Source organism: Geotrypetes seraphini, chromosome 2 (assembly GCF_902459505.1).
Source record: "Geotrypetes seraphini chromosome 2, aGeoSer1.1, whole genome shotgun sequence".
NCBI classification, from domain to species: Eukaryota; Metazoa; Chordata; class Amphibia; order Gymnophiona; family Dermophiidae; genus Geotrypetes; species Geotrypetes seraphini.
In genome coordinates this window covers 128,280,519-128,299,166 of record NC_047085.1, presented here as the reverse complement: position 1 = coordinate 128,299,166, position 18,648 = coordinate 128,280,519, and the positions used below count along the sequence as shown (strand labels likewise).

Here is an 18,648-nt window from a genome sequence, read left to right as displayed (position 1 = left end):
CCTACCACTGTAGGTTTACTAGGACAATCTCATTCTAATGTAAACATGACAAATTGTAACTCGCTGACATACATATTATGTATGTTAAGAATGTCAAATTTATTTATTCATTTTTATAGCCCGTCCTCCACAGGAGCCCAGAACAGATTATAATAAAATAAAATTAGGTACTTAGAACTTCCCTATCTGACCCAAAGGCTCACAATCTAGCTAAAGTACCTGAATAAACAATTATTGAAATAGTAAAGATATAACAAAATTCCAAGAATGGTGATGGAAGGATACAATTTAAATAATACAAAAGAATAAAATTAAAATAGATTAAAATAATAAAATTAAAATAAATTAAAAAGACTCAAAGTCCTAAAGCGGTCCAACAGCAGGACAAAATGGCCGAGATGAACCTTGATGACAGTCAACTGGCTGAAGATGATCTCTGGATCCCAACCGTGGGCGAGGGCTAACGGCTGAAGATTGCAGATAGAGGGGAGGAGGCAAGTCACCGTAAACCATTTGACTGTATATTATGCATGTTAATCTGTAACCCATTCTGAGTTTGTTGGGGAGAACGAAAGAGAAAATGAATTAAATAAATAAATATTAGTGTTTGTTTGCAGTTTTTATATGACACCTCAATTAGATATAATGATCAGTATAATGATCATTTTGAACTGTTTCTAAAATAACCATTTTTTTTCACCTAGCCTCATAACTTGTACCTTACTAGAGGAAACATGCATTTGCATAATATACTCCTGTTCTTTCTCTTTTTTTTTGAAATTTTCAAATATATCAATCAAGTATACAGGAATGGGAATACAAACTTATATATACAACTTAAATTAATGATAAATCAACAAGAAAATCCCATCGAGCCCACATTATTTGGGGACAGAGTTTTACATAAAGTAATATTAAGGAAATCAAAGAAGGATAGATACACCCTTCACTTTAGAAGGCTTTAAACAATTTAAACTCCTATTTCAGCAAAACATCATAACTTACAATTCAAATTACCAAAAGAAATTAAGAATAAGAACATAAGCATTGCCTCTGCCGAGTCAGACCATAGGTCCATCGTGCCCAGCAGTCCACTCCCGCGGCAGCCCCCCAGGTCCGTGACATTTTGTCCTGTATAGTACCTCTCTAACTATACCCTTCAATCCCCTTTTCCTTCAGGAATTTGTCCAACACCTTTTTGAAACCAAAAATCGTACTCTGCTCTACCACCTCTTCTGGAAGCGCATTCCAGGTATCCACCACCCTCTGAGTGAAGAAGAACTTCCTAGCATTTGTTCTGAATCTGTCTCCCTTCAATTTTCTTGAGTGCTCTCTTGTTTTTGTTTCCCCTGCCAGTCTAAAGAATCTGTCCCTCTCTACCTTCTCTATACCCTTTATGATCTTAAAAGTTTCTATCATGTCCCCTCTAAGTCTCCGTTTTTCCAGGGAAAAGAGCCCCAGTTTCTCCAGCCTCTCAGCATATGAAAGATTTTCCATGCCTTTTATCATTTTTGTTGCTCTTCTCTGGACCCTCTCGAGTGTCACCATATCCTTCTTAAGGTACGGCGACCAGTATTGAACACAGTATTCCAGATGCGGGTGCACCATCGCCCGATATAGAGGCCGGATAACTTCTTTGATTCTGGTAGTGATTCCTTTTTTGATAATGCCCAACATTCTGTTTTCCTTCTTTGAGGCAGCTGCACATTGCACCCCCAGCTTCATTGTTTGGTCCACCCAAACCCCCAAGTCTCTTTCTAGGTTGCTCTTCCCCAATACCATCCCCCCCATCTTGTAGTTGTACATCGGGTTTCCTTTCCCCATGTGCAAGACTTTGCATTTCTCTACATTGAAGCACATTTGTCATTTATTAGCCCATTCTCTCAGGTCCCTTTGTAGTTCTTCACATTCCTCAACAGTTCTAACCCTACTGGAGAGTTTTGTGTCATCCGCAAATTTTATAACTTTGCACTTCGTCCCTACTTCCAGGACATTAAGGAATATATTGAACAGCAGTGGTCCCAGCACTAACCCCTACAGGACATCGCAAGAAAATGTTCCAAATGAGCGGATCAAGAAACATATACCTTATTTTTTGCTCCATAAGACACACTTTTTTTCTACCCAAAAGTTGGTGGAAATCTGGTGCGTCTTATGAAGCAAAGGTGAAAAATTTGAATCCCCCATATGGCTGCAACACCCTCCCCCCATGCACCAACTTTTTAAACACCGCTCGCTGCTCCCCCCCAGACAATTGCAACCCCCCTCCCCCCGCAGCCGCACCACCTTTCAGCCGCACCACCTTTTTAAACACTGCCTTGCCGCCCCCTCCCCTGTTCAATTGCAACCCCCCTCACTGCAGCCACTCCACTTTTAAGCCACATACCTTTTTAAAACAAACCCCCCGCTGCCGCTGTCTTCACCGCCATACCTTTTTCAAGCCAGGTGGTCCAGCGTATATTTCTCCCTCCAAGGCTCTGCATTATTTTCCGGCAACAGGCACATGAGTCAGGAGCGCAGCGGTTAGGCCAAGCTTTACACACTCCTGCTTGGGCCCGCGCCACTTTTTGAATGGCTGGTGGCAGTTCTCGCAGGACTCGTGAGAACTGCTGGCAGCCATTCAGAGTGGTGTGGGGCCAGGCGGGAAAGCCGAAAGCTCGCGTCTGACCTCCGGGCTCCTGACTCGTGTGCCTGCTGCCGGAAAATAATGCAGAGCCTTGGAGGGATGGAAGAATTTAAAAAGGTACGGGTTGTTGTTTTTTTTTAAAGTTACAAAGGGGGGGTATGATAAAAAAAAGGTACAAATGGGGGCAAATGATTAAAAAGGAACAAGGGGGGGTCTATGATAAAAAAGGTACAAAGGGGGTATGATTAAAAAGGTACAAATGAGGGATATGATTAAAAAGGTACAAGGGGAGCTATGATAAAAAAAGGTACAAAGGGGGGTATGATTAAAAAGGTAACAAGGGGGTATGATTAAAAAGATACAAGGGGGGCTATGATAAAAAAGCTACAAGGGGGTATGATTAAAGGTATGGGGGATGATTAAATAAGGTACTGGGGGTACGTGGGGGGATGATTTAAGGTACTGGGGGGTACAGGGCCTGCCTGCCTGTCACTAGGCCTGCCTGCTCTGTGCCCTGTCCCTGCCCGCTCTGTCCCGGCCTATCACTAGACCACCAGAAGGGGGGGGACAGGGTACAGAGCCTGGCAGGGAGGGGGGGACAGGGTGCAGAGCCTGACAAGGAGTGTGGAGTTGGGTGCAGAGCCTGGCAGGGAGAATTTGGTTTAGAATGTTTTTTTTCTTGTTTTCCTCCTCTAAATATAGGGTGCATCTTATGGTCAGGTGCGTCTTATGGAGCAAAAAATACATTATTTCTTATTTTGAGACATTACTAAACATTTACATGGATATTTCAGAAAGAATGTGGCTCCAGATTCCACCAGCCTATAGCCAAAAAGGCATTTTGTCTAAGTTGGGTCGATCTCGCCACATCCGGAAATATTTGGATTCTAGCACCACAAAACATTGCTTGTTTATTCTTAAAGTATAATTTCATTATCAATACCTTATCACTCTCATTAATACATTAGACTAAGAGAGTAGACCTGGTTTGCATTGTGTCCAGTGAATCATCCAAAAATTCTGTCAAATTTATATCAATAGAAGCCAATTTGATCTAATCCTTGCTCCACTATAATTTTTTGCTTCTTGGGAATATAATAAAGTGATGAAATAGGTATTGATTATGAATTAGTCAACCCTAATACCTCCCTGAAATACTTACAAAAAGGAATCTCAGGGGATATCAAATGTGTTTCAGGAAAATTAATTAAACGCAAGTTCCATGCCCTTCTGGCATTTTCCATTATTTCTAATTTAACATGTATAAAATGGGAATCTTTCATAACTGACATGGAAACAGCTTGTAGGTTAAAAACTTGTTTGTCTTCCTTAGTTGTGCGTGCATCTAAAATTTTTATATTGAAATCAACATTCTCAAGTTTTTTGACCGCCTCTTTTGAAAATTCTTGAGACTGAGTTATGACTGATTTCAACATTTTCTCTATCCTAATATTAATCTGCCACAAGCCTTTTAAGGACCCTTCCTGTTTATTCTCTTCAGAGCTTTCCAGACCTTCAGCTAATAGAGTAACTTGAGGCATTTTAGTATAGGATACTATCTGAAAGATCTGAGGCATCGCTAGAAGCACTGGGACCAATTTTGGGGCCCAGTTACACAAGGTGGCCCTCTCAATACCTGCCTGAATAACAGCCCTTTTGGAGCTGTAAAACGCTATGAAGACAGGGAGAGCAGCAGAAAATAATCACAGTGCCCACCAGTGTTCCCGCTAAGCTGCGTTGACGTGCGCACGCGCACAAAATATTACCTCGCAGCGCACATGTTTCTCGTCACAGCGCACACAGTGTAGAGCACAGTTCTTCAACCGCCGGTCCGCAAACAAAATCTTGCCGGTCCGCGAAGGATTCGGTCCCCGCCGCAACGAAAGGCCGGCGTCAGCTGACTTGCAACTTCCTGTTGCAGTCGCTGTGCCGGGACTCCTGCCTTCCACCGCGTTTGCCTCCTGCCTTGTCTCCGCACCTCCAGACCAGCAGCGGCAGCTGTGTATGCTTTTAACTTCGGCACAGAGCTGCCCCTAATCAATAGTTTAGCGCGGTTTCATAAGGCAGCCTCGGGGCCTTTGCTAGGCCGGCCCACATCGCATCATCGAAGCGGGCCGGCTATCAAAGGCCCCGAGGCTGCCTCATGAAACCGCGCTAAACTATTGATTAGGGGCAGCTCTGTGCCGAAGTTAAAAGCATACACAGCTGCCGCTGCTGGTCTGGAGGTGCGGAGACAAGGCAGGAGGCAAACGCGGTGGAAGGCAGGAGTCCCGGCAGTTAAAAGCATACAGAGCTGCCGCTGCTGGTCTGAACTCTTGGGCCGCTGAAGGAGGGCAAAAAGCAGCTGTCCTGGAGGTTTCCCTTCCTCTCGCCTTTACAGGTTCCTTTTTTCCACCTTTTTTTTTTTCCTTCAAACGGCAACGGGCCCCAGCATCGACATCAATCAAGTAAGTTCCACTGTCAATCAAGCGGTTCTGCTCGGCCAAAGCTTCCCCTGTGACATGAGCCACCCTCAGGGGAAAGAAAGTGACCCACAAAGGTGAGGGGAAGGGGGGCAGATGATGGAAGTTGGGGGGGGGGGGAGAGAGAGAGAGAGAGAAGGGGCAGATGATGGAATGGAGGAGATGAGAGAGAGAGAGAAGGGGAGAGATGATGGAAGTGAGAAGAAGGGAGAGAGAGCAGAAGGCAGATGGATGTCAGTTGAGAAGGGAGAGCAGATGCTGAATGGAAGTGGGGAAAGAACACATACTGGATGGAAGGAGGAGATAAATAAAGGGGGAAGAAAATAGTAAGATAATGGAGGGGTGAGGGAAAGGGGTGACAAGCTGTGTGTAGACACAGTGAAAAGAGGGAAACGGGACTAAATAGTAAGAAAGAATTTAATTTAGATGGAGGCAGAAAATAGAGAAGGAAGACCAGAGAAGAAAAGGGAAGAGAGAGCAGAGAATGATCAGATCTGAGTGGAGGAAATGAGAAGAGAGATATGCTAAAAACCACAGGGGGGAGGGAAGGATAGAGATGCCAGACCATGAGGGGAACAGAAGGAAGATGATGGATGCTAGACCAAATTGGGGGGTGGGGGGGGGCAGGAGGAGAGATGGCAGGGAAAGACAGACAGTGAATGGAAGGGGCAGATGCTGGACTGAAGAGACAGAGAAGGTTATCATGCTGCTGTACCGGGCCATGGTACGCCCTCACCTGGAGTACTGCGTCCAGCACTGGTACTTTAAGAAGGACACGGTACTACTCGAAAGGATCCAGAGAAGAGCAACTAAAATGGTTAAGGGGCTGGAGGAGTTGCCGTACAGCGAAAGATTAGAGAAACTGGGCCTCTTCTCCCTTGAGCAGAGGAGATTGAGAGGGGACATGATAGAAACATTCAAGGTACTGAAGGGAATAGACTTAGTAGCTAAGGCAGGGAGAACGAGAGGGCACTCTCTAAAGTTGAAAGGGGATAGATTCCATACAAACGTAAGGAAGTTCTGTGGTAGAAAGCAACATATTTATTTGGCTCATAACTTGCTGGCGCCCGATATTTTTAGCTCACAGTGAAAAAAGTTTGCTCACAACACCCGCCCGCTTAGAGGGAACACTGGTGCCCACTCTCCTTCACCAGACACCTTCCACAATGTGCTCTCTCTCGACTAAGCCACAGAGGATGCAGTATTTTATGTCTGATGACAGGGGCCTCTTTGATGGTATAGGTGACCCTCTCAATGCCTGTCCAAATCACGGCACTTTTGAAGCTTTAAAACGCTGTGAAGACAGGGAGGTCAGCAGGTAATAATCCTTCACACCTTCCACAATGCGCTCTCTCCCCCACTCCTGTTCTTTTAATGACCCTGTTAATCTAGTTAACAATCTACAAGGCTACATAGTATTAATGATAGTTCTTACCATACATCTTTATGTTTATCAGTTTCATCTTCATGCTGCAAATAAAATAGATAAAATTTCACATGAAATATTTAAGGTCTGTTGTAATACATCATAATGTGATACTGCTCTAGAACATCTGAACATTGTGTTTCTCAAACTAGTCCCAGAGTCCTCTAGTCACTCTGATTTTCAAGATATCCACAATGAATATACATGTACATAAGATAGATCTGAAATGCATACTGAAAATCAAACTATTCAGGACCAGTTCCAAAAACATTGTTCTAAGAAACAATGAACTATAACAATCTATTTTTATTCTATACATTTTAAATATGTAGAATCCAGAAAACTTCAGTTCTTGACCTTTTGTAAAGTTCAGCTGTTGAATGAACTTTTCTTGGACCTGTTTTATTATATGCACAGACCAAATACACTTCGTTGAACAGGTGTAAATTTGTGTGTATGAATTTGTGAGATATTGGGGATGGCTCTGTTTGCCTATTTTATAAGGGCACATATGCACCTATACTACCTTTATAAAACAGATAAAATAAGCACCTCTTTTAGATTTTTTTGCCTAGACACCCTCTTACAAAATTGCTCACTGAATTGAAAATAAAATTCAGGCCTATTGTTTGCCTACTAATCAGTTTCTATTCATACTGAATATTTTCTCATACAGGCACCTACAACTGTTGACAGTGAGACTGTAAGCAGGAAACATTTTTTTCTTTGATTCAAAAAAGAACGAGAAACCCATTCTGCTAATTTTGGATACTAAATAATTTGTTTAATTTCTTTCAATACTTGAAGTTACAGTGGAAGAATGCTTTACTACTTAAAGCTTCTGAACATACTCAAGGCCTGCCAGCACCCGCCCTCTCTGGGATTCTTAGAGAGAGCAGGAACCGGCAAACCTTGAGTATGCACAGAAGCTCAAGGCTCCATTCTGGCATGGCACAGAACATCGATGTCAGCTTCTTTGATCACGGGAAAGGAAAGCCTAATGCTAGCTGGGTGGGGGGAGGATGGTAGCGCCGGCCAACAGGGAAGAGAGGTTTGTGGAGGAAAGTAGCAGTTTTCATTGAGGGAGGGTTGGGTTTGTGGACAATGGTAGTGTTGGCCATGGGGGGTGGAGGGGGGTTTGTGGAGGACAGAAACTCTAGACATTGGGGGAAGGGGGGACAGTAGTGCCACTGATGATCAGATTGGGAAGGGAGGATAAAAGCCGAATGCCAGCTGGGTGTGCCAAAAACAGTGGCACCGGTCATCGGGAAAGAGGGGTTTGTGGAAGATGATAATGTTAGCCATCAGGAAGAGGGGGGTTTGTGGAGAAAAGTAGCAGCTTGCATAAATTTGCAGAGGTAGTGTTCAAAGTTACAAGTATACCCACACTTTAAAAGATGTGTTGGTACTAGGTCAGGGAATAGTATACACATGCTATTTTGCATAAACAAGCAGCTATAAAATTAATCCTTTAATGTTTTTCTTAAAAATAAATTCTTGGAAACCCTACCGAATTTCCTATTATTTATTTCCAGGCAGGGTGTTGTGGTTTTTTTTTAACTTCTGATTCTGAGATGGGAGTTTAATTGTCCTATTTGTTTGTTTGTTTTCAGAAGGGAGCTGTTTTTATCTGATTCATGATTTATGAATGGTATTTGGGCTGAGAGGAACACATGAGATTTTGGTTCAGTCCTTTATCTCATGATGCTTTTAGTGATGAGAGAAATTTTCAAGTTTGTGTAATGATTTGGATATGAGATCACATGCACAGGTACTCAATCACTGATGTTCCCGCTCCACCTTAAGAACATAAGAATTGCCGCTGCTGGGTCAGACCAGTGGTCCATCACGCCCAGCAGCCAGCGCGGCACACGCGGTGCCGAAGAGAGAGGAGAAAAGGGGATAAGGAAGCAGAGGAGACAGGCAGCGCTGGTGCCGAGCACCGAAGAAAGCAGGAGGACAGTAGGCTCGGGGTAGCGGTGCGAAGGGCCTTGCAAGGGACGAGCGCTACTCTCAAGAACACCAGAGGAGAACAGACCGGTAAGGAACCGACAAGCACAGAAGATAAGGAAGAGACAGACACAAAAGAAACCAACCCGCACATACAATCAAGGTGAGGTAGAGCAGAGACAGCACACACGAGAGAGACAACAAGGCAAGAAACACAAGGAAGCAGCAGGAAAGGGACACAAGCACACAAAGGCACAGGCACTGTAACACAAACTGACTCACTCAAATAGGAAGACTGCAGTCAGGAAGTCAGAAGGTAAGGGGGAGGTAGGATCAGTAGGAAAAAGAGCAGCAGTAGGTCACAACAAATCACTCAGACAACCCACGAGTGAAGCACGAAATGGAAGCCCAAGGAAGTCAGAAGATGAGCTTTCCTGTCTTCTGTATCGACTGCAATATGTATGACTACCTCCCTTTGGGGATCCAGGCATACATTTGCGATCAATGCATGGAGATGGATAGCTTGAAATGGCAGGTAAGACTATTGGAGGGAACAGTGATGGAACTCGAAGACAGAATCCGAGCACAGGAGAAGATTCTAGTGGAGCACAGCCCAAACGACGAGGTCAAGGATCTAGAAATGTTCATAGAGGAAGCCCATCAGCACCACGTAGAGATCCCAGGGCTGGAAAACTGTACTCAGGAAACCCAAGTGAGGAGAGAAGACACCCATGCAAACACAGAAGAAAACGAAGACGAGGTAGGAGACAACCGCACACCAGGAGGAATAGTGAGAGCACAGGAAGATGTCCCCCCACTCAAAGAACAGGAAACAATTTCAAGAGTATCATTGGAGGAAGATGACAGGCCCTACTCCAAGGACGTGGACCTACGCCCCCCAAGGAACTCCCGAATAAAGAAGATGGGGATCATCGTAGGTGACTCCATTATACGACACGTGGACAGCCACACCGCAGGAGGAAGAGAGGACAGAGTCGTCACCTGTCTGCCTGGAGCAAGAGTAAAGGATGTGACCAACAGGATCTCCAGGATCATAGATGGCGCACGGGGAGTGGACACCGCTGTGCTTATCCACGTAGGAACAAATGATGTGAGCGGGCGGAAGTATGACAGGGAAGAGATGAAGGGCCAGCTCCGCTCACTCGGAAGACAACTGAAGATCAGGGAGGTGAAGGTGGCCTTCTCTGAAATCCTCCCTGTACCAAGAGCAGATGGAAAGAGACAAGGGGAATTGCAAGTGATCAACGCCTGGATGAGACGATGGTGCGAAGACGAAGGCTTCGACTTCGTGCGCAACTGGACGGCGTTCTGGGGAAAAAGCAAGTACTACAGAAGGGATGGACTACACCTCAACAAGGAAGGAGCAAGAGTTTTGGCAGGCAACATGAAGAAAGCAATAGAGAAGGCTTTAAACTGAAGGACAGGGGAAAGCCGACAGTCGACCACCGGTCGATGGCACGGACAACAGGATGCCCCGACGTAGGAACAAAGGACTACTACTCATACACAAGAGAGGTCGACCTCACAGCCAACAAAGGAGAACAAGCAGGAAGGGACAACTCAGACACAGGAGGGGATGACCACACAGCAAACATGGGAGATAACACAGGAGCAGTAAAGGATACCGTAAATGAAACTGTAAGGACAGCCAAGAGTAGAAGGTCCAAAAAGGTAACACGAAGGGAACTTAGATGTATGTATACAAATGCTAGAAGTCTAGGAAACAAAATGGGAGAACTAGAGACGATAGCAAGACATGAGAACATGGATATCATTGGCATAACAGAAACATGGTGGAATGAAGAAAACAAATGGGACACAGTACTACAGGGATACAAACTATATAGAAGGGATCGAGAAGGGCAGAAAGGTGGAGGTATTGCCCTATATGTTAAGGAAGGAATAGATTCTGTTGGAATGATTACAACAGACAGGAAAGAGAAGCTGGAGTCCCTCTGGATCAAAATTCCTGGTCACAATGGCGCAGATACAAAAATTGGCCTTTACTATCGTCCCCCAGGACAGGCGGAGGTCACTGACTCAGAAATGATGGAGGAAATCAAACAAGTATGCAAGACAGGCAATGTAGTTATATTGGGAGACTTCAATTTCCCAGGAATAGACTGGAAACTAGGAGCCTCCAACTGTGGCAAGGAGGCCAAGTTCCTGGAGGTGCTAGGGGATTGCTTCCTGGAGCAAATGGTAAAAGAGCCGACAAGAGGCGACGCCACCTTGGACTTGGTCCTAAATGGTCTCACCGGACCGATAACAGAAGTAGAAGTCATGGTTCCACTGGGAACGAGTGATCACAATGTAATCAACTTTAAACTTGACATCGGGAAAGGGAAACATGCCAAAACCTTAACCACCACCTTAAACTTTAAAAATGGTAAATACGATTGCATGAGAGCCATGGTAACAAAACGACTCGAGAAGATGGTGGACAAACTTGAAACAGTAGATCAGGCATGGTGCCTATTGAAAAATACTATAGAAGATCTCTACATTCCAAGGATTTCCAAAGATCGGAGAACTAAAGGCAAAGGAGAACCGGCATGGCTTACCATACAGGTGAAGGAAGCCATAAAAGAAAAGAAGGACTCTTTCAAAAAATGGAAATGCACGAAGACAACCGAAGCCTGGAACAAACATAAAGATGAACAGAAGAAATGTCACAAGGTGGTGAGGGATGCAAAACAGGACTATGAGGAAAAAATAGCCCAGGAGGCCAAAAACTTCAAGCCCTTCTTTAGATACGTGAAAGGGAAAAAACCTGCAAAAGAGGCAGTGGGACCCCTGGACGACAAGGGAAGAAAAGGGTACATCAAGGAAGATAAACAAATCGCAGACAAACTAAATTCCTTCTTTGCGTCCGTCTTTACGAAGGAGGACACCTCAACAATACCTGAAGCGGAGAAACTGTTTACAGGAGAAATAGAGGACAGCCTCACCATAGTTGAAGTGAACTTAGATCAGATATACTACCAGATCAACAAACTTAAAAGTGACAAATCCCCTGGACCGGATGAAATTCACCCGAGAGTCTTGAAGGAATTGAAGGTTGAAATCGGAGAGTTATTGAAAAAACTTGCAAACCTGTCAATCAGAACTGGTCAGATACCAGACGACTGGAGGAAAGCGAACGTCACGCCAATTTTCAAAAAAGGATCGAGAGGAGAACCGGGCAACTATAGACCTGTGAGTCTTACGTCTGTCCCAGGCAAGATGATTGAATCACTGATCAAGGATAGCATAGTTCAGCACTTGGACACACACGACTTGATGAAACCCAGTCAACATGGATTCAGGAAAGGGAAATCGTGTTTGACAAATTTACTCCAATTCTTTGAGACCGTGAACAAGCAAATTGATAGTGGAAAGCCGGTGGACATAATATACTTGGACTTCCAGAAAGCATTTGACAAAGTTCCACACAAAAGACTTCTCAGGAAACTACAAAGCCATGGCATAGAGGGAGATATACAAAGATGGATAGGCAAATGGCTGGAAAACAGGAAGCAGAGAGTGGGCATAAATGGGAAGTTCTCTGACTGGGAGAAAGTGACTAGTGGTGTACCCCAGGGCTCGGTACTTGGGCCGATCCTTTTTAATATTTATATCAATGACCTGGAAAACGGAACATCCAGTGAGATCATCAAGTTTGCAGACGACACAAAACTCTGCCGGGCAATCAGATCGCAGGAGGACAGTGAGGAACTCCAGAGCGATTTGTGTCAGTTAGAAAAATGGGCGGAGAAATGGCAGATGAAGTTCAACGTGGAGAAATGCAAGGTAATGCATTTAGGCAGTAAAAATAAGGAATACGAGTACAGAATGTCAGGTGCAACTCTGGGAAAAAGTGAACAGGAAAGGGATCTGGGTGTACTGATAGATAGGACCCTGAAGCCGTCGGCACAATGCGCAGCAGCGGCAAATAAGGCAAATAGAATGTTGGGCATGATAAAGAAAGGAATCTCGAGTAGATCGGAGAAAGTTATAATGCCGCTTTATAGGGCAATGGTCAGACCCCACTTGGAATACTGCGTCCAACATTGGTCTCCCTACCTAAAGAAGGATATAAAACTGCTGGAGAGGGTGCAGAGACGAGCAACTAAACTAGTGAAGGGTATGGAGAAACTGGAATATGAGGATCGACTTAAAATGAGAACACTGGGATTGTTCTCCCTTGAGAAAAGGAGACTGCGTGGGGATATGATCGAGACCTTCAAAATACTGAAAGGAATCGACAAAATAGAGCAGAGAAGATTATTTACATTGTCCAATTTGACACGGACAAGAGGACATGAAATGAAGCTAAGGGGGGGCAAGTTCAGGACTAATATCAGGAAGTTCTGCTTCACACAGAGAGTGGTTGACATCTGGAATACTCTCCCAGGGGAGATTATTGCGGAATCGACAGTCCTAGGCTTCAAAAGCAAACTAGATGCATATCTCCTTGAGAGAGGCATATAAAGATATGGTTGGATATAAAATAAGTCAGGTGTATACCTAGCAGGGCCTCCGCGTGTGCGGATCGCCGGACATGATGGACCGAAGGTCTGATCCGGAGATGGCGCTTCTTATGTTCTTATGGATATTTTTCTTGCTAAAACGTCCAAATCACCATTTTCAAAACCTATATTTTAGACATCTTTCTAGGCTGGTCGCTTCTTGTTTGCTTAAATTCCAAGGCGGCATGTTGAAGGCATAGTTTGGGCAGGCTTAGGACTTGGATGTTTTGCTGTGATAATCAAACATTTAACAAAATGTCCAGGGCACCATTTAGACATTTGGGGCTAGACCTGTTTTAAAAACTAAAAGGGCCAAAAAGATGCCCAAACTGACCAGATGACCACTGGCGAGATTAAGGCATTAACCCTCCCTTATTCCCCCAGAGGTCACTGACCCTCTTTGGGACAGTCAGGGAACTCTAAGTACTTTTTCTTCATTTTAATTATCTTACTTAATTGCATCTCTACTGTATCTACTGTAAACCGCTTTGAACCTCACGGTATAGCGGTATACAAGAAATAAAATTATTATTATTATTATCCAAAGATCTGAAAGAAGCAATACATTCTAGCCTGTATGACAGCTTCAGGTGGCCACAGAGTCATTTCAGCAGAGCAAAGGAGCATTCAGATCATTCATCCTATTGATCAATCTAACAATTATGGCATTAACGCCATAAACCTGAAGTTAGATCATATTAATGAATGGTTTAAAGAACCTCAGTATCCCTCCTTGAAAAGACAGTATTCATCTTCTTGCATCCCCAATCTGTATCAATAGCACACCAATCGATTCAGTTAGTACAGTATAAATTCTGGATGTCATCATCGATTTTAAGCTAAATTATCGTGCACAAATAGGAGCTGTGGTCAGAAATTGTTTTCACAAACTCAGAATGATTAAATCATTAGCAAAGATCCTGGAACCATCATCTTTAAACATATTGATCCATTCTCTTATAATTTCAAAAATAGATTATTGTAATTTCCTATACAAAGGAATATGTCAGAAAGAAATTAGACGCCTTCAGTTAATTAAAAACACAGCTATTAAAGTCATTACTAACTCAAAGAAATACGATCACGTCATTTCCCTTTTAAAGAAAGCCCATTGGCTACCAATATAACCAATCCTAATACCAATAATATTTCCTCATGTTTACTTCATCTACTAAACTCAATAAAATTTTTTGAACTGAAAAAAAAAAAGCCCATTGGCTACCAATTCAGCACAGAATAACCTATAAATTCATCTTGTTAATATTCAAAACCCTAAAAACCAAGGAACCAGCCTTTATTAATAAATTTCTCATTACACACGACACTAACAGAACATTAAGATCTACTAATCAACTTCTGCTTTTTGTACCTTCACTAAAGATTATAAACACTCGCCGGACATCAATATTCTCAATAACTGCACCTATGATTTGGAATGCATTGCCAATTTATATCAGAGATGAACAAAGTCTAGATAAATTCAAAGGAGCATTAAAATAACTTCTTTTCAAAGACTCCTTTGAATACTGATTTTTCCTTCTCTACTTACAAGGGATCCAGCTATACCCTATTGTTTTTCCCATTCATATTCTCTTTCCTATAACTTATTGTAGTTCTACCCCCTCAACTCTCGTTTAATATATGTGATACTATGATCTTAATGGTATGTGATTCTATGCATTTTGAATGTATTATATTTTTGTTTTTAGAATTTATCCTCCCCTTTTTTTAATCATTGTACATCGCCTAGAATTTTGGATAGGTGTTCAATCAAATTTTAAATAAAACTTGATAAAACTTGACATTCTAGGGAGTACTGCAGTGAACGTCACATTAAAAAATCCAAGGTACACATCTCAGCATAACCCACTTATATTGTATGGTGAGCCCTCCAAAATCTACCAGAAACCTACTGTACCTTTCTGTACCTACTGTACCTTTACCTACTGTAAATTTCATGGCGACACCAGAAAATATTTCTTCACCGAAAGGGTGGTTGATCGCTGGAATAATCTTCCACAACAGGTAGTTGAGGCAAGCAGCGTGCCAGATTTTAAGAAAAGATTTTAAGAAAAGATGGGATTGGCATGTGGGATCTCTTCATAGAGGTAGTTAGGGGGTGGGCCATTAGTGTGGGCAGACTAGATGGCCGTGGCCCTTTTCTGCCATCATGTTCTATGTTTCTAAAAATGACATCTGCAGACATAAGGGCTATTGTGGTGTACAGTAAGGGCTCCTTTTACAAAGGTGCGCTAGCAGTTTTAGCATGCGCTAGCTGCTACCGCCTCCTTTTAAGCAGGCGGTAGTTTTTCGGATAGCACACGCTAATCTTGTGCATGCGCTAAAAACACTAGCGCACCTTCGTAAAAAGACCCCTAAGTTTTGGATGGGTTTAGGAGGGCTCACCATACAATATAAGCGGCTTAAGTGTACCTGATACTTTTTAATGTGATGTTCACTACAGTACTCCCTAGAGTGCCCTATACTCTGTTGTAATGTCTCTGTGGCCACTCTGCTAAAATGCTGGCTGCTTCCATGTCCCATGTTGTGTGTGCACGTTTTCCGTTTAGACCACAGGTGTCAAAGTCGGTCCTCGAGGGCCAGAATCCAGTCGGGTTTTCAGGATTTCCCCAATGAATCTGCATGAGATCTATTTGCATACACTGCTTTCAATTCATATTCATTGGGGAAATCCAGAAAACCCGACTGGATTCCGGCCCTCGAGGAGGGACTTTGACACCCCTGGTTTAGACGATTTGTTTTCTAAAATGGTCCTAAAAGACAGATGCATTAAGCTCATAAACATCTAGGAAAAGATCATTTTCAAAACAAAAAAAAAAAGTTAGACCTTTTTCTGAATTGAAAATTGAGTAACTGAATGTAAACCACTTAGATAACCTTGATAGGTGGTATATAAATACCTAAAATAAATAAATACAAAAAAATTTCTCTACTGGATTTTTGAATGTTTTTCCCAAAATGTCCATACTCAGACTTAGATGTACTATCGAAAATGCCCCTCCACATGAAACATTACATACCTGCTGAATCCATTTCTCTATTTTCACTTTAAGCTCTTCAATGTGATGAATAGCCTTATGAACACAAGGTGAAGGGGTATTCACCATCGCACAGCTTCTACGCTTGGTGGGATGCCTTAAGACTGTTTCTCTGCCTGTGTCTGAAAATACATAAAAGAACTTAAACACATTTTCAACAAAGCACTAGTAACACTACATAATTCTCTCAGATTTATAAAGAGGTAAATCCAGCCCCAACAAACAGTTGGAATATGCTGAATATAGGCAATACTGCCAAAATTCTTAGGAGTCAATATTCAGTGTGTTTAAGTAGCTAGGAGCTCCTGCTCACTTAAACCTTTTGAATAGGACATTCTGAATATTATGTGGCACATAACAGCACAATGCTGCTGAAACTCTAGCGCGATCGCTGCAGCGCTGTCCAGTTAGTGCTGGAGTGGTCCAGGGATGGAGTCAAGGCAGAGCTGGATGATATATGGGCATCAATGATATTCAGCAGAGATGCCTACACACCTAACCAGACAGGACTGCATATAAATAGTCCTCTTTTTGCTCAGTTGGATATGCAAGTACCAGCACTGAATATCCGACGATATCCATATAACTTCTAGGTGTGCCAAATACCTGGATATTCAGTGCTGATACCTGAACATGGCCCAGCATTAAATATAAGCCCACTGCTATCAGAAGCTATGAAACCACTGACTTCCTTGGGCTGAATATTACCCAGCTAGAAGTTAGCAGATACAATTTTTATAAATACTTTACAAACTTGAAATGGCATAAACTATAATGAGGCAAGGGCCGTAAAGTCTATCTGGTCTGCCCAATTTCATTTCTCATGGAATACCATAAACACCATCTGATTTTTGCTCTTCCCCTCTCATCTTTGCTACATGAGAACCTTTGTGCTTATCCCCTGTTCTTTTAAAGTTTCCCATTACCATTTTTGTCACCATCACCTCTCCTGGTAGAAGATGCCAAATATCCATTACCCTTAAATATTCTGGTGTTGCTCCTGAATCTACCTCCTCCAAATCTCTTGTTCTGGAGCATTCTTTCTGTGTTATGCATTGTTGCTACCTTTGAGGATATGATCTTGTATCATATCCTTCAAGTTTTCTTTATTTTTGATATAACATTTATCAAACAGATCTAAATGGTTAACAATGAAATATAATTTTAAAATTTTTTTAAAATAAATAGTTGTAAATGAGATAAAATAATATAATTGCTATGATGAAAAAAAACAAAAGAAAAAGGGGAGCAATTGCACATTAACGTACATGAGACGAGAAGGTAAATGGGGGGGGGGGAAGTTAGTAAATACATTGAGATGGAAAATAAAAGTAATAGGAGGTGAAAGGGGAATACATTAGGGGGGGACTCGCTTCAAGAGAAGCGTTTGATTGCCTAAGTAGGTCTGAATGAGTAAATGGTTTCTAATTGGAGGTCGGTAGGAAGTACATTCCACAGAGAGGGAGCGCAGTAACAGAAAAGATGGATTTACGGGTAGTATCATAAAAAAGAACCCGTATTGAAGGAATTGTGAGTAAATTTTGGTCGCTAGATCGTAAGGTCCTGTTAGAGGCATATGGAATTTTATCAATGGAAGCTGGCTGGTATGAGTTTTTTTGTTTTAAAAGTAAGAAGGATTATTTTATAAGTAAGACGATGTGTAATGGGTAGCCAGTGTGCTTGACAGAGAGGTGTGACGTGATCATATTTTTTTTGCGTGGTAGATTAATTTGATGGCTGTATTTTGCAGTAACTGTAAGCAGCGGGTTTCTTTCTGGGTTATGCCTTGGTATAGAGTGTTATAGTAGTCTAAAGTTGAAATTACAAGGGAATGAATCAGGATATTGATAGAAGAGGGGTCAAGAAGAGAGGAGATAGAACGAATGAGCCTTAACTTATGAAAACATTTCTGGGTAACCGCACTAATTTGTTGATGAAAGGAGAGGTTGTGGTCAAGGATGACTCTAAGAAGTTCGACTTTGTTCTCCATTTGAATGGGGGAGGAGTCAATACAGATAGGTACACATAGGCGTTCATCGGTAGAGGTTGGAAAAAGGACACCTATAGTTTTAGAAATGTTCAAGGACAGTTTATTTTGCCGGAGCCAGGAACTAATTTTGTCGAGTTTGGAGTTGATTTTGATTATTTCTTCAGTGGATGTAGAGGTAAGGGGATGAAGTAGTTGAATATCATTGGCATATGTGAACACAGTAAAGCCTATAGATTATACTAGAGAGAGTAGAGGAGTAAATATGAATCTATACTATCCTGTCTAAACATGCCCCCATTGGTTTTTAGTAATTGCACAGACACGCTATGGCCAATTAAAATATTTCATTTAGAAGTCATTTCATGACATTTTATATCAGTCAGGCTCATGCATATGATTATATCTGTACAATGAGAACTCTTTCTGCAGCATTGTAATGCCATCTTGCTAAATGGAAGAATTCCAATATGTCGTATGAATTCTGTCACTTATATACATCTGTCCCTACCTTCATATGATTGACTGAAATATTTTCCCTTCCCATATAAGGCATTTTTTATACATTTCATACATGGTAAGGGGCATGGCTTTTACAAGGAACAT

General features: G+C 42.4%; 1 protein-coding gene across 1 annotated transcript in view; it reads right to left on the bottom strand.

Moving 5' to 3' along the window:
* Positions 1 to 421: 421 nt before the first annotated feature.
* The window catches only part of LOC117356010 (coiled-coil domain-containing protein 178-like), a 31,829-nt gene continuing 13,602 nt past the window's right edge, over positions 422 to 18,648 (bottom strand). The window contains exons 3-5 of the mRNA XM_033935249.1: positions 16,038 to 16,177; positions 6,524 to 6,558; positions 422 to 550 (exon numbers count right to left, since the gene is read on the bottom strand). Of these exons, the coding sequence (XP_033791140.1) occupies position 550; positions 6,524 to 6,558; positions 16,038 to 16,177 (176 nt within the window). The 3' untranslated portion in view covers positions 422 to 549. The remainder of the gene's footprint in view (positions 551 to 6,523; positions 6,559 to 16,037; positions 16,178 to 18,648) is intronic.